This window comes from Kogia breviceps, chromosome 3, assembly GCF_026419965.1.
Source record: "Kogia breviceps isolate mKogBre1 chromosome 3, mKogBre1 haplotype 1, whole genome shotgun sequence".
Taxonomy (NCBI): domain Eukaryota; kingdom Metazoa; phylum Chordata; class Mammalia; order Artiodactyla; family Physeteridae; genus Kogia; species Kogia breviceps.
In genome coordinates, this window is record NC_081312.1 from 122,109,499 (window position 1) to 122,126,178 (window position 16,680).

Genomic DNA, 16,680 nt, shown 5'->3' on the forward strand with positions numbered 1-16,680 from the left:
ACATCAGATTCCATTCAGAAGCAATCCCAGCTAAGTATGATTGCTTTCGCTGTGCACAGCTTTCAGCGTTCTTGTCAGCAGCTGCCAGGTCATTGAGGAAATTAATTTCTCCGCTCTGGCTAGCTCCCGACGGGGTTCCTGTAACGTGAAGGGTGCGGCGCTGGTTCCTCACAGCTGCAAGAGCACAAGGCAGGTGCGGGCAGGGCCGGCCAGGCAGACAAACACCTTGGTGGACAGGACAGCCCAGGGCCGGGTAGGAAGGCTCCCACTGCGTGACCCTGGGATCTCCCACCGACACCACTTCTTAGAGCCCCCAGGACATATGCCTCCTGACTCCCATCCACCAGGCATCCCCAGACCTCACCACCTCAAGGGCCAAGGACCCGAGGAGGGCTAAGAGTTGGGACCTGACCGTGGACGACCTTCTCCAGTGCCCACGAGTCCACCACTCCATTGCAGCCCCTGCTCCTGCACCCCTGCCTGGCTGGCTCAGGACACCCTAATCCAACCTCAGTGCCTGCTGTGGGTCCTGCCCCAGCGGGGTTGCAGGAAAGACCCCGCCCACCCCTCAGAAGAGGCCCTCCGGGACATGCTGGTCCTTCCTTCCACCCTGTCCCTTCCCCTGACTCTGCACCCGTCCTGGGCCCTGGGCAAGTCCCTCCTCCCATCTCCCTGTTCCTCTGTCACCCACAGAGAGTGCCTGAATGTGTCCCTTTGCCCCTGGCACCCACTGTCACCTTCCCTTTTCAAGCAACGATTTCATATAATGATGGCGCTAAGAACAGAGAGCAAGATAACTCGGGATAACTGGGGCAGCACTGCAGCAAGCCCTGCTGGGGGGCTGTTCCTCACGTAATCGTGACGCCTGCTCTGAGGAAGGCCTTCTCTCTCCATCTTGCGGAGGGATGGGAGACAAGAGGTTCCCTCGCACACCAGTGAGCACAAAGCCGCCCCCCAGGAGAGGCAGGACCCAATCCCAGGGCCGTCTGGTCCCAGAGCCCTGGAACCACCAGATGTCCACAGTGGCACCCGGCCCCAGGGCGCCAGCCCCCGCCTCCCTCTGAGCCCTCCATCCACTCCCCACCTGTTGCCTCTCAAGGACCCCCCCTGGGGGGGGGGCTCTCACCTTGGCTGTACACGGACTCACCTGGAGCTATAACGGCCACTGAGGCCTGGGCCCCAGAGGCCCCGAATGGCCTAGGGCGAGGCCTGGGCTTAGCATTTGAGTAGGGAAGAATTTGTGGCCTTGCCCCAATAGAGACCTGGCCTTTGCCCTTGGCTTCTGGGAGGTGATCTGGGTCACACCTGATAGGAGTGTCTTTGTTTAGGGTGGGGGCTTTGGGTCACTCTGGACCAGCTGACTTGACAGTAACCACGGGGACACGATCAATCGGTCATGCCCACGTGATGGGGCCCCGCTAAAAATTCTGCACACCGCAGCTTCTGTGAGCTCCCCTGGCGGGCAGCGTTCCGCGCGTGCTGTCACTCGCTGATGCTGCGAGAGTAACGGTGTCCCAACTCCATGGGGAGTGGACAAGGGATGCTTTGCATTTGGACCCCCGTCCAGGACTCTGACCCCTGCATCTCTGCCCTCTGATCTTAGTCTGTATCCTCTGCCCATAATAAGCCATAACCATGCACATATGCCTTCAGCACATTCATGAGTCTTTCCAGTGAGTGCTGGATCTGAGACGGTTCTGGGGAACCCCGACCTCACAGCTGGTGTCAGAGGGAGGGTGCCCCTGCGTGGAGACTGTGCCCTCAGACTTCACAGGTTGGCCTAGACTCCACATAGGATTGTCAGAAGGCCCCCGGGGACTCTGACCTACGGCCATGCCTGGGAACCACCGCCACAGTCTAAGACTGTCACCCCCATGTGGCAGCGGGGTTATGTGTTTTGCTCATCAACTACAAGTAAGGGGCAGAGCCAGGCTCCGGCTCCGGAATTTAGAAAGGGTCCCAGAGCCCCCCAGTCACCTGAGGTCCTGCCTCGCCCGGCCTTCCGCGGAAGATGCAGCCTTTACCCAGGGTGGGATCAGGCCTGGGGTGTGGGAGCTCACCTGGTTGGGCTGTACAGGTGCGCCTCATGCGGGCAGGTGCTTCCAGGTGCTGACAAAGGCCGTGGGGATAAGCGAGTAGGGCACGGTGGTGATGCAGTTCCACGTGTCCGAGGTGGGGTCATAGCAGTCCAGGGTCTTACACCGCTGGGTCCCGAAGTAGCCCCCCACCACGTAGAGCTTGTTGCCCGAGGCCAGGGCGTGGCAGGACATGCGCTTGGCAGTCATGTCCCCGATCCGCGTCCACTGGTTGGTCTCGCAGTCGAAGCGGTAGGCCGAGGCAGCTGTGAACTCCGTGTCGCCTCCCATGATGAAGATCTGGCTGCCCAGGACGGCGGCAGCGGTGTACCGCCAAGGCTGGGGACACTCGGCCTTGATCGTCCACCGGTTCTCTGCGGGGTCGTAGCACTGGACTTTGGACACCATGTCCCGGTGGATGCTGGTCCCCCCGAAGACAAAGAGCTTCAGCTTGGCGCTCACGACCGCGGCATTGCTGACGCCATCCCTCAGTGGGGCCACCATCGTCCACTTGTTAGCCCCGGGGTCGTACTTCTCCACCTGCTTCAGGGAGACAGACGGCGAGGCCGGGAAGACGCCAGCCAGGGACGTGTGCCCCCCGACCACGTAGAGGCAGTTCTCCAGCTCGGCCGAGCCGTGGCCGAAGCGGGCGATGAGCATGGGCGCTGCCTTGGACCACTCCTCGTGGACGGTGTTGTACACCCACACGTCCTTGGAGACCCCGTTCTCGGAGCCCCGGCCCCCGGTCACGTAGACCTTGCAGCCGATGGCCGAGGCGCTGAACTCCTTGCGGGGGCTGGGCAGGTCCGCCTTGGGGATGATCTCCTTGGCCTTGTGGTCCACCTGGTAGATCTTGTCACACATGAAGGTCTGGCCCCCGAGGATGAGCAGCGTGTGTCCGGCCCTGCGCGGCCGGGCACAGGGGCTGGTGACCACGCCGTCGTTCTGCAGGATGCGGGCCTTGCAGCGCAGCGCCTCGTCCACGATGAGCCGCGTGCGCTCGTCGGCCATGAGCAGGGCCTCGCCCGACACGGCCTCCTTCAGGCAGTCGGACGGCAGCAGGGCCAGCCGCACACCGCGCAGCAGCTCGGGCAGGTGGGCCTTGCGCCGCTCCAGGTCGTGCCTGACCCACTGCAGGATGGCCTCGAAGACCACGCGCTCGTCCTCCGCCTCCAGCTCGTCGCTCGAGATGAGGTCCAGCAGGGTGTCCTTGGACAGGCTGTTGAAGTCCTCGCTCTGCCGCACGGCCTCAAAGTGCACCAGGCACATGCGCCACGAGAACTCGTAGAGCCGGCGGCACTGGTGGGCGTCCGACAGCAGCATCATGCCCAGGCAGTTGGACGGGAACAGGTTCTTCTCCAGGAACTCGGCGGCCGCGTCGCGCACGTCGTGGAACTGCAGCATGTCGCCCGCCTCGAGCAGCGACTCTGCGTTCTCCTCGTTGATGACGATGCGGGAAGAGTAGGCGAAGTCCAGCAGCAGCTCCAGCACCTCCGGGTGCAGGTTGTCCTGGAAGTTGACCGTGTCGTCGCGGCTCTCCCGCAGGCCGTGGCTGAACATGGCCTCGAAGTAGCGGCTGGAGGCGGCCAGCACGGCACGGTGGCAGGGGAAGGCGCGGTCGCCGGCCCAGAGCGTGACGTCCGTGAACATGCGGTGCTTGCGCAGCGTGTTGAGATGCGCCAGCACGCAGTCGGGGTGCGAGGCCTTGTGGAACAGCGTGATGTTCATGGAGCCCGTGCTGCTCCGCGACTTGCGGGTCTCATGGACGCTGACCGACATGCTGAGCCAACCTGCCGGGGGGGACAAGGCCACAGGTGAGAGGGGCCAGGGCCTGGCGCCCCCACGGCTCCCCGCTCAGCCCCCAAGCCTGGCCGGCCTGCCCCCTCCACCCCTGCTCTCTGCTCGGCTCTGCCAAACCCAGCCCAAGCCCCACCCCTCAATCTGCCAGCCAAGGATGACTCGGATGGTAGAGGCTGGGGTTCAGACCAACCGCTTTTGCGGTTGGTATCCAGAGCACCAGCTCTGGATACGAGCCTCCTTGGGTGACCTCGAGCTGCAGCTGCCTCCCGTGGCTGCTAGAACGTGCAATAGTGTCCCCAGCCTGGTTAAGAAGACACAGCAGGGCAGCGCTAAGGAGCATGTGCTCTGGACGCATTCCACTGTCCAGGGCTGCTACTGTGTGGCCCCATTCTGCAGCCGGGGAAGCCAAGGCTCAGAGACACAAAGTGGCTGCCTCACGTGCTGCAGCCAGAATTCCCTCGTGGGCTGTCTGGTTCCAGCCCAATCTCTACACCCCATCTGCCCATGGAGACTGGTATTCCTGCAGGGAGATTTTGAAAGCCGTTCCCAAGGAGCCACAGACCCCAAGCAGAGCCTTACGCCCCCCTCTGCTCCCAGTGCGCCCTGTCCTGAGCTGGGCTCCAAGCAGCCCTGGCCACGCCCCTCACACCTCTTGCCCTTGGAAAGTTCCCCAAGAACTGCTGTCACAGCCCAAGCGCTCAGCATAGACACGTTCTGCAAATCCAGGGCTCTCCAGAGGCTTCCGGACCCAGCTGCGATAAACAAGGTGTGGAGATGAGGCCAGCTAGTCTGTGGCTCACCCTCTGGACACCTGCTCGATTCTGAGGTCCCAAGGGGAAGCCAAGACAAAGTCCTGGGTGACAGCGGGATGCTAAAACAATCCAGATTTGCCTCAACCAAAGCAGCAGGAAAACCTGCCACCATCGGAGCCTCCCTGGTCCCGACAGGCGACTCCAGGCTCCCGGGCCACAGCGAACGCTCCACCTGCCCCCTCGTCTGGCGTCCTCTGCCAGGCCCGGGACTTAGGGCTCAGAGTGTGGCTCCCCAGTGCAGAGAGACACAGGCTCGTCGCCCACTGGAACGTGGGGATTCCAAAGCACTTGAATTAAAGTCTGGCCGATGGCATGACCCAAGACCCCACTGTGGTACTATGGGAATGAGGCTCAGCCAGACGGCAGGCAAAGATCCTAGGCCTCAAGAGAAAGTGGCCAAAAAGCAAACTGCATTCAGCGTCCTGACCCCAAAAGCCTGGGCTTCCTCCTTCCTGCTGGTGAGGAGGCCAGAAAAACCTCTTCTTTTTCATTTTTATTTTCAGAAGTGTAAACTCCCCCCACTCCCAGCTCCAAGTCAATTTTGTACTTAATAGTCTGGTAAAGGAAGGCTGTGATCTCATGCTTCACTGGATGGTAAATTACTGTCCAAGTGCACTGTTCTCTCCCTTGCGCACTCCTCTCCTGGCAAAGAGCCAGGGAAGCCACCGAGTGACGCGATCAGAGCTGCCCGGGCAAGGCCCCTGCTCCCGGGCTGGGGCAGGGAAGACACAGGGGCTGGGCCTGGCCTTGCTGCTCTGGCCCCCGAGCTCCAGGCGGACTGCAGGCCGATGACCCGTCAGGGTCCCTGCAGTGCAAACCTGCCACCGCGGAGCACTGAGCTCCAGGTTAGAGGTTCGCCTGAGGGCGGGGTGTGTGTCCGAGTGCAGCCCACAGGGGCGGGAGAGTGCTGGACCCGACGTCCAGGCTGTACACGGTGGTCCCCACTCTACCACCTGTCCTAGGGCACCTCTCCCCTCCTCTGCAACTTAGTTTTTTTCTCTAGTGTAAGACAAAGTCCCTGCTCTGCTTGGGCCTCCGGGAGTCCCTCACTCGTTGGCAATTATTTACAGAGCTTGACCTCCGAGCCTGGCCCTGGGGCCAGGCACTGCAGAGATGAGAGACTGCGCTGACCTGGCCGCAGAGGCTTCCTGGGAAGTCCCCCTGCCCCCACCAGGTCTGAATTGCCCAACCTGAACTCCAGACTTGCAACACGGCTCCCCGAATCTCACGTGGCTGCTAAATCCTCATTCCGGCTTCTGCCTCCTTGATCACCGGGCACCTTCCCAAATGTGGCCATCCACCTGGTGACTGTCCATCCGGCTCCCACGTGTCTGGGCTGTTGGAGGGACGTGGCCTTTGATCTGTGTGCCACCTAGGGGACTGGCTCCGAGGACTCCAATTCAGGGCCCTGATGCTGACGTTTGACCTCGGTTCCTGCTGTTCTACAGGCCCCATCTGCTCTGGGTCCCTGAACACCTCACTGCCCTTGCCCTGTGCCCCACCCCAGCCAGGAAACCAGGCTGCTTCTGAGCGCCACAGGAACGTAGCCTTGAAAGCTGGGGCTTGGACACCCATGCATGGTGCCCAACTCCTCCTGGACTCACTTTACAGACAGCTCCGGGTTGGAATGCCAGCTCTCTGCCGTGCAAACAGGACGTCACTAGTAGCTGCTCCTGGGGGGGCGGTGGGCTCAGAGGCTGCCCACAGGGCCTGGCCCTGGGGCTAGCCAGAGAGTGGATGGCCCTGTTTTCCTCCCACAGTCACATGTGGACACACACTCTCAGCCCGTCAGGCGAAGGCCCTCTTGGGTTTTCTGGCCCCGTGTGGCACGCTTCCCTCCCTCCCGGGCCCAGGTCCACGTTGAGGCAGCCGGCACTGAGGCTGTGGGAATGGGCTGGGCCCCCCTCCACTCTGGGGGGCAGTTAACAGGGCCGCCCTGGGAGGGATCCAGGTGGAGACTCCCTTAGGAGGGCGTTAAGGGCAAGACGAAGCAGGACTCAAAGACTGAGAAGGTGCCAAAAAGCAGGGCAAACCCCAACAGAGCGGCCACGTTTGCCCTGAGAATGAGGTCAAGTGGTGACCTCTCCAAGGGCAACGCTGAGTGGGCAGCCCAGGGCTCCTGAGCTGACTCTGTCTCGCTCAGTACCAGGATGCCTGCCCGCTGATGCCAACTCCCACCCCTGCAGAGAGCCCGCGACGCACGGACACACCCAAGCAGGTTCCCACCTCCAGACGGCTGCCGGCCCAGGCTCTTCTGAGCAGAGCCGAGGGCAGCAGCGCCTGCCAGGAGGGCCGTCTCTCCTGTCTGTCCTGCCTCCTCCCAGGAGGCGCCGGGACCTGAGCCAGTCTTCCAGGGACAGCCCCAAGGCACCAGGATTCTGGGGGGGGGGAGGGGTGCAGAGTCTCACTGGCCCCAGTTTCCAGACAAGGAGACTGAGGCCCAGACACAGGGAGGGGGCTGCAGAGACTGCGAATCGAGTCTCCACCCAGGCCCACGGGTGCCCAGGGCTGCCCTTCAGCTCCAGGCCGGCGGTGTGGGAGGACAGGCCCGAAAGCCGGGGGCCCTGGATGCTGTGTGCCCCACCTCAGGCTCCTACCTCCACCAGAAAATACCCGGAAGCCGAAGCATTACCTCAGTTGTAACATGTCCAAAACTCCCACCAAACCTGCTCCTCCCTCGGTCTGGGAAATGCCACCAACACGTTCCTTGGTGCTCACATCCCATTGTCCCAACAACCAGGCCACCACATGTCCTGTGGCCGCGCCTCCTACCCGAGCCCTGGACCTGACCCCCGCCCCCTACCCCTAGACTAACAGAAACACCCCTCACCAGCCTCTGCTTCTGCTCACGCCCTCCAGGCTCTGAACGCATCCAGAGACCAGAGTTACCTTTTAAACAGCGTCACCTGGATCACACCACGCCCAGCTCAAAACTCTCCAGGGCCGTCCCAGCACCCTCAGTAAAATCCCAGGTCCCTACTGTGGCCTCCAGGTCTCCACTGGCTACCCCTGTGTCCTCACATCCTGCCACGTCCCAAAGAGCTGCCCCCCAGGCTGCGCCGGACTTGTCACTGGCCTCAGGACCTTTTCATGTGCTGTTCTTCTGCCTGGAACGTGCCCCTGCCCACCCCATTTTTCCTGAGTGGCTCACTCTCAAGCCTCCTGAGAGTGGCCACCTTGGTGAGGTCACCCCCTCCCACACTCCCCTACTTCTGCCTTCGCAGCACCCATCACAACTTAGCATCATGCGCTTATCTGCCTCCTGCATCTCTGGCCCCTGAAGGTGGGGACCATGTGTGGTGCTGACGGGACCCGGCACAGAGTGACCACTTGACTGGACTAAATGATGACACTGAGACGCATATGGTGCATAAAGCTCACCTCACTAACATGCACTGTGGTGCTCGCCCAGCTGCCCTCCAGGCCCAGAGAAGATGCAGGCTGAGATAGCTGTGGATGCTGCCGAGGTAGCTGTGACGATGGGTGGGCATGGTGGACATGCAAGCCAGCACAGCCCCCCTCCTGCTTGTCCCAACATCCAGCTGTTCTCAGGAACCACCCATCTCCACTCCAGGCTGTTTAGACACGGGATCCAAGGCGGGGCACCGGGCTGGCCAAAGTGGTGCATCCCTGGGCTCCAGTATCCTCCCAGCCACTGTGACGGGCCCACACCCAGGATGGGCCCAGGAGACTCTAGTCTACGATGTTTACTCAGCTGCATGGGGTGAGGCCGGCTCTGTTCCTGGGGCTGCTGACAGATTGAACGGAGGCTGGGAGCGGGAGTGCTGCCCGAGGTGGGAGTTGCACAGAGGAGAGCGGGGCCCTCATGCCTGCTGACCTGAGCCAGTCCGCCCCCTTCCTTTCTGTCACTTGCCACCAGGAGTCCCAACTAGTAAAAGGATCAGTGGGATGTCGGTTCCTGAATCAGGGATCAGGACTGCTGGCCTTAGTAAGGGGTCTTAGCTATGTGAGTCCTGCCACCCTTTGCACCTCCAGGGGAGGCCACCCTAGACACCAAGAACGGGTTTCATGAGGTGATTTCCAGTGTTCAGTACCAGTCACACACCCAGCCCTATGCAGGGGCTGGGGGATCCAAAGAGAGTATAAGATAAAGGTATAAGATCCAAAGAGAGTATAAGACAAAAGGTTCCAGGTGGCAGGAAGGGTGAGCACCAAAAGTGTGTGTGCAGAGTCAGGTCTGTCCAGACTCTTGGAAGCCTGTCTCCATGGCCCCCTGCCTTTGGGGGCCTCCCAAAATCACACTCTCAAGCTGTATGTATCTCAGGACTATTTTGATGACCTAAGCGTCATCCCGGGTATTGATGGATTTAAGGCACATAAATTAACTGCATGACACTGCTATGCTCCTGACGAGCAATTTATCATCCTGCTAAGAGGTACTGATCCACCTCCGACAACAGCTCCACTTCCCTGACTGCAGTCCTAACCTACAGGAAAGAGGTTAAAACGCACCAGATAGAAGGGATGAGATCAAGATGGCAGAGGAACAGGATGGGGAGCTCACCTGCTCCCACAAAAACATTAAAAATACACCTACAAGTGGACCAACACGCACAGAACACCTACTGAACGCCGGCAGAAGGCCTCAGACTTCTGAAAGGGCAAGAAAACCTCCATGTAACTGCGTAGGACAAAAGGAAAGAAAAAAAGAAAGAAACTGGGAGGGGGCTTGCGTCCCAGGGAGGGAGCTATGAAGGAGGAAAGGTTTCCACACCTTGGGAAGTCTCCTCACCGGCAGGGAGGTGAGCCTGGATGGAGGGGGAGCTTCAGAGCCTCGGAGAAGAGTACAGCAACTGGTAGGTGGAAGGCAAAACGGAGAGTAACCTGCAGAGGAGGTCGGCACCGCCACCCTGCGCTCCCCAGCCTGAGACTCTCATCTTTCGGTGCAGGTGGGGGCTGGGTGAAGCTAAAGCTCAGGCTTCAGAGGTCAGACCCAGGGAAAGGACCGGGGATGGCTGCATGGAGACAGCCTGAAGAGGCTGGAGTGTGGCAACTGAGGGGGTACTTGGAAGAAGCCTGGGCCTACCAGAGAGGCAAGGCACCATTACAGGGAGGGGGCATGAGGAGAGGAGTTGGACCACCAGAAGAGCTTCTTTCCCTGTGAGCGCTCCCAGGCAACAGGACACCGCCTACCAGAGCTCCACGGGTGGGCGTGAGTCGCTGCTATGAGACACGCAAGCGGGTGCCAAGCGCTGCCCCCAGTCTCCCAGGAATACACAGACAGCAGCTACTGTTACGAGACCTGCGAACAGGCACCAAGCACTGCCCCCGCCATCCTGGGAGTGCACAAGGGCCACTGCACCTGCACACCCCATATCAAGGGGATAACAGCCAGCACACGCTAAAGAAAGAGACAGCAAGCATCCAAACTAAAGGAAGCCCCTCTCTTCTGGAAAACATGGTGGAGTAGAAGGACTTGAGCCTACCTCCTCTCATGAAAACACCAAAATCACAACAAACTGCTGAACAGCCATCAACGAAAAAGACAGGGACCGACCAAAAAAGAGATATTTTAGATTCAAAGACAAAGAAGGAGCCACAGCAAGATGGTAGGAGGGAGGCTTTCATGACATAGTCAAATCGCATACCCACCAGGTGGGCGACCCACAAATTGGAAAATAATTATATCATAGAGGCTCTCCCACAGGAGTGAGAGTCCTGAGCCCCATGTCAGGTTCCCCAGCCTGAGGGTCTGATATCAGCAGGAGGAACCCCCAGAGCATTTGGCTTTGAAGGCCAGTGGGGCTTGAGTGCAGGAACTCCACAGAACTGGGGCAAAGAGGGACTCCACTCTTAGAGGGCACACCCAAGATTTCACATACACTGGGACCCAGCCCAAAGCAGTAACTCCATAGAAGCCAAGGCTGGACCTACCTATGAGTCTTGGAGGGTGTCCTGGGGAGGCAGGGGTAGGCTGTGGCTGACTGGGGAGGGAGCAAGGACACTGGTGGCAGAGGCCCCAGAGAATATTGATCAGCATTACCTCTCCTGGAGGTCACTATTTTGGCATCAAGACCTGGCCCTACCAAACAGCCTGCAGGCTCCAGTGCTGGAACGCCTCAGGCCAAACAAACAGCAGGATAGGAACAGCCCCACCCATCAGCAGACAGGCTGCCTAAAGCCTTACGGAGCTCACAGCCACCTCTAAACACACCACTTGACACGGCCCTGCCCACTACAGGGACAAGACCCAGCTGAACCCACCAGTGGGCAGGCACCAGTCCCTCCCACCAGGAAGCCTGCACAAACACCAGGACCAACTTCACCCACCAAGGGGCAGACACCAGAAGCAAGAGGAGCTATGATCCTGCAGCCAGCAGAAAGGAAACCACAAACACAGAAAGTTAGACAAAATGAGATGGTAGATAAATATGTTCCAGATGAAGGAACAAGACAAAAACCCAAAAGAACAACTAAATGAAGTGGAGATAGGCAACCTACCTGAAAGAGAATTTAGGGTAATGATAGTAAGGATAGTCCAAGATCTTAAAAAAAGAACGGAGGCACGGATTGAGACGATAGAAGAGATGATTAACAAAAAGCTAGAAGATTTAAAGAACAAACAAACAGAGATGAACAATACAATAACTGGAATGAAAAATACACTAGAGGAATCAACAGAATAACTGAGGCAGAAGAACAAATAACTGACTGAAAGAGTGGTGGAAATCACAGCTGTAGAACAGAATAAAGAAAAAATATGAAAAGAAATAAGGTCGGTCTCAGAGACCTCTGGAACACTATTAAACACACAAATATTTGCATTATAGGAGTCCCAGAAGGAAAAGAGAGAAAGGACGTGAGAAAATATTTGAATAGATAATAGCTGAAAATTTCCCTAACATGAGAAAGGAAACACTCACTCAAATCCAGGAAGCACAGAGTCCCATATAAGATAAACCCGATGAGGACCATTATGAGACACATATTAATCAAACTGACAAAAATGAAAGACAAAGAAAGAATATTAAAAGCCACAAGGAAAAAGAAACAAGTAACATACAAGGGAATCCCCATAAGGTTTTCAGCTGATTTTTCAGCAGAAATTTTGCAAAAGCCTGAAGGGAGTGGCACTATACAGTTAAACTGATGAGGAGACTAGAGAAGATGGCGGAAGAGTAAGACGCGGGGATCACCTTCCTCCTCACAGAGACATCAGAAATACACCTACAAGTGGAAATTCTTCTATAGAACGCCCACCGAACGCTGGCAGAAGACCTCGGACCTCCCAAAAGGCAAGAAACTCCCCCCGTACCTGGGTAGGGCATAAGAAAAAAGAATAAACAGAGACAAAAGAATAGGGACGGGACCTGCACCAGTGGGAGGGAGCTGTGAAGGAGGAAAGGTTTCCACACACTAGAGGCCCCTTTGCAGGCGGAGACTGTGGGTGGTGGAGGGGGGAAGCTTCGGAGCCGCGGAGGAGAGCATAGCAACAGGGGTGTGGAAGGCAAAGCGGAGAGATTCCCGCACAGAGTATCGAGGCCGACCGGCACTCACCAGCCCGAGAGGCTTGTCTGCTCACCCGCCGGGGTGGGTGGGGGCTGGGAGCTGGGGCTCCGGCTTTGGTTGGATTGCAGGGAGAGGACTGGGGTTGGCAAGAGTGAAAACAGCCTGAAGGGGTTAGTGCAGCACAGCTAGCTGGGCAGGAGTCCAGGAGAAGTCTGGAGCTGCCGAAGAGGCAAGAGACCTTCTCTTCCCTCTTTGCTTCCTGGTGCGCAAGGAGAGGGGCTTAAGCACGCCACTTAAAGGAGCTCCAGAGACGGGCGCGGAGGTGATGAAGAGACAGGAGACTTTTTCTTGCCTCTTTTGTTACCTGGTGCGCGAGGAGTGGGGATTAAGCGCACCGCATAAAGGAGCTCCAGAAACGGGCGCGAGCCGCGGCTGTTGGCGTGGACACCAGAGACGGGTGTGGGACTCTAGGGTTGCTGCTGCCGCCACCAAGAGGCCTGTGTGCGAGCACAGGTCACTCTCCACACCGCCCCTCCCGGGAGCCTGTGTAGCCCGCCACTCCCGGGGTCCCAGGATCCAGGGACAGCTTCCCTGGGAGAACACGCAGCGTGCCTCGGGCCGGTGCAGCGTCACGCTGGCAACTGCCACCGCAGGCTCGCCCCGCATCCATGCCCCTCCCTCCCCCTGGGCTGAGTGAGCCAGGGCCCCTGAATCAGCTGCTCCTTTAACCCCGTCCTGTCTGAGCAAAGAGCAGATGCCCTCAGACGACCTGCGCGCAGAGGCGGGGCCAAGTCCAAAGCTGAACCCCAGGAGCTGTGCGAACAAAGAGGAGAGGGGGAGGTCTCTCCCAGCAGCCTCAGAAGCAGTGGATTAAAACTCCAAAATCAACCTGAAGTACCCTGCATCTGTGGAAAACCTGAATAGATAGCGAAATATCCCAAGTTGAGGAGGTGGACTTTGGGAGCAAGATATACTATTATTTTCCCTTTTTTCTTTTTGTGAGTGTGTATGTGTGTGCTTCTGTGTGAGATTTTGTCTGTATAGCTTTGCTTTCACCATTTGTCCTAAGGTTCTGACTGACCCATTTTTAAAAAACTTTTCTTCTTAATAATTATTTTTTATTTTAATAACTATATTTTATCCTACTTCATTTTGTCTTCTTCCTTTCTTTCTTCCCTCCTTCCTTCCTCCCTTCCTCCCTTCTTTCCTTCCTTTCTTCCTCACTTCCTTCCTCCCTTTCTTCCTTCCTTCCTTCCTTTCTTGCTTTCTTCCTTCCTTTCTTCCTCCCTTCCTTCCCCCCTCCCTTCTTTCTCCCTTCCTTCCTCCCTTCTTTCCTCCCTTCCTTCCTTGCTTTCTTCCTCTCTTCCTTCCTTCATTACTTCCTTCCTTTCTTCCTTCCTTCATTTCTTCCTTCCTCCCTTCCTTAATTCCTTCCTTCCTTCCTTCCTTTCCTTTCTATTTTTTCTCCCTTTTATTTTGAGCCGTGTAGATTAAAGACTCTTGGCACTCCAACCAGGCGCCACGGCTGTGTCTCTGAGGTGGGAGAACCAACCTCAGGACACAGGTCCACAAGAGACCTCCCAGCTCCACGCAATATCAAATGGCGAAAATCTCCCAGAGATCTCCACCTCGACAACAAGACCCAGCTTCATTCAAGGACCAGCAACGTACAGTGCTGGACACCCAATGCCCAACGAATAGCAAGACAGGACTACAGCCCCAGCCATTAGCAGAGAGGCTACCTAAAATCAAAATAAGGCTACCGACATCCCCAAACACACCAGCAGACGTGGACCTGCCCACCAGAAAGACAAGATCCAGCCTCATCCACCAGAACACAGGCACTAGTCCCACCAACCAGGAAACCTACTGAACCCAGTGAACCAACCTTAGCCACTGGGGACAGTCACCAAAAACAACAGGAACTATGAACCTGCAGCCTGAAAAAAGGAGACTCCAAACACAGTAAGATAAGCAAAATGAAATGACAGAAAAACACACAGCAGATGAAGGAGCAAGGTAAAAACCCAGCAGAACTAACAAAAGAAGAGGAAATAGGCAGTCTACCTGAAAAATAATTCAGAATAATGATAGTAAAGATGATCCAAAATCTAGGAAACAAAAGGGAGAAAATACAAGCAACATTTAACAAGGACCTAGAAGAAATAAAGAGGAAGCAAGCAACGATGAACAACACAATAAATGAAATTAAAAATACTCTAGAAGGGATCAATAGCAGAATAACTGAGGCAGAAAAACAGATAAGTGACCTGAAAGATAAATAGTGGAAATAACTACTACAGAGCAGAATAAAGAAAAAAGAATGAAAACAACTGAGGACAGTCTCAGAGACCTCTGGGACAACATTAAACACACCAATATTCGAATTATAGGGGTCCCAGAAGAAGAAAACAAAGGGCCTGAGAAAATATTTGAACCGATTATAGTTGAAAACTTCCCTAATATGGGGAAGGAAATAGTTAATCAAGTCCAGGAAGCACAGAGAGTCCCATACAGGATAAATCCAAGGAGAAACACACCAAAACACATATGAATCAAATTATCAAAAATTAAATACAAAGAAAACATATTAAAAGCAGCCAGGGAAAAACAAATAACACACAAGGAATCCCCATAAGTATAACAGCTGATCTTTCAGCAGAAACTCTGCAAGCCAGAAGGGAGTGGCAGGACATATTTAAAGTGATGAAGGAAAAAACCCTACAACCAAGATTACTCTACCCAGCAAGGATCTCATTCAGATTTTATGGAGAAATTAAAACCTTTCAGGACAAGCAAAAGCTGAGAGAGTTCAGCACCACCAAACCAGCTTTACAACAAATGCTAAAGGAACTTCTCTAAGCAAGAAACACAAGAGGAGGAAAAGACATAGAAGAACAAACCCGAAACAATTAAGTAAATGGTAATAGGAACATACATATCGATAATTACCTTAAATGTAATTGGATTAAATGCTCCCACCAAAAGACACAGACTGGCTGAATGGATACAAAAACAAGACCCATATATATGCTGTCTACAAGAGACCCACTTCAGACCCAGGGACACATACAGACTGAAAGTGAGGGGATGGAAAAAGCTATTCCATGCAAATGGAAATCAGAAGAAAGCTGAAGTAGCAATTCTCACATCAGACAAAATAGACTTTAAAATAATAACTATTACAAGAGACAAAGAAGGACACTACATAATGATCAAGGTATCGATCCATGAAGAAGATACAACAATTGTAAATATTTATGCCCCTAACACAGGGGCACCTCAATACATAAGGCAAATACAAACAGCCATAAAAGGGAAAATCGACAGTAACACAATCATAGTAGGGGACTTTAACACCCCACTTTCACCAATGGACAGATAATCCAAAATGAAAATAAATAAGGAAACACAAGCTTTAAATGATACATTACACAAGATGGACTTAATTGATATTTATAGGACATTTCATACAAAAACAACAGAATACACATTCTTCTCAAGTGCTCATGGAACATTCTCCAGGATAGATCATATGTTGGGTCACTAATCTAGCCATAGTAAATTTAAGAAAATTGAAATCATATCAAGTATCTTTTCGGACCACAATGCTATGAGACTAGATATCAATTACAGGAAAAGATCTGTAAAAAATACAAACACATGGAGGCTAAACAATACACTACTTAATAACGAAGTGATCACTGAAGAAATCAAAGAGGAAATCAAAAAATACTTAGAAACAAATGACAATGGAGACACGATGAACCAAAACCTATGGGATGCAGCAAAAGCAGTTCTAAGAGGGAAGTTTAGAGCAATACAATCCTACCTTAAGAAACAGGAAACATCTCGAATAAACAACCTAACCTTACACCTAAAGCAATTAGAAAAAGAACAAAAAACCCCCAAATTTAGCAGAAGGAAAGAAATCATAAAGATCAGATCAGAAATAAGTGAAAAAGAAATGAAGGAAACAATAGCAAAGATCAATAAAAGTAAAAGCTGGTTCTTTGAGAAGATAAATAAAATTGATAAACCATTAGCCAGACTCATCAAGAAGAAAAGGGAGAAGACTCAAATCAATAGAATTAGAAATGAAAAAGGAGACGTAACAACTGACACTGCAGTAATAGAAAAGATTATTAGAGATTACTATAAGCAACTGTATGCCAATAAAATGGACAACCTGGAAGAAATGGACAAATTCTTCGAAATGCACAAGCTGCTGAGACTGAACCAGGAAGAAATAGAAAATATGAACAGACCAATCACAAGCACTGAAATTGAAACTGCATTTAAAAATCTTCCAACAAACAAAAGCCCAGCACCAGATGGCTTCACAGGCGAATTCTATCAAACATTTAGAGAAGAGCTAACACCTATCCTTCTCAAACTCTTCCAAAAGATAGCAGAGGGAGGAACACTCCTAAACTCATTCTATGAGGCCACCATCACCCTGATACCAAAACCAGACAAAGACGTCACAACAAAAGAAAACTACAGGCCAATATCACTGATGA

The 16,680-nt window shown here is 54.4% G+C and overlaps 1 protein-coding gene across 1 annotated transcript in view; it reads right to left on the minus strand.

The window, feature by feature from the left end:
• Positions 1–16,680, minus strand: part of KLHL25 (kelch like family member 25) — a 62,332-nt gene that overhangs the window by 19,795 nt on the left and 25,857 nt on the right. Inside the window, exon 2 of the mRNA XM_059058822.2 lies at positions 2,061–3,865. Coding sequence (XP_058914805.1) covers positions 2,085–3,854 — 1,770 coding nt within the window. The 5' untranslated portion in view covers positions 3,855–3,865 and the 3' untranslated portion in view covers positions 2,061–2,084. The remainder of the gene's footprint in view (positions 1–2,060; positions 3,866–16,680) is intronic.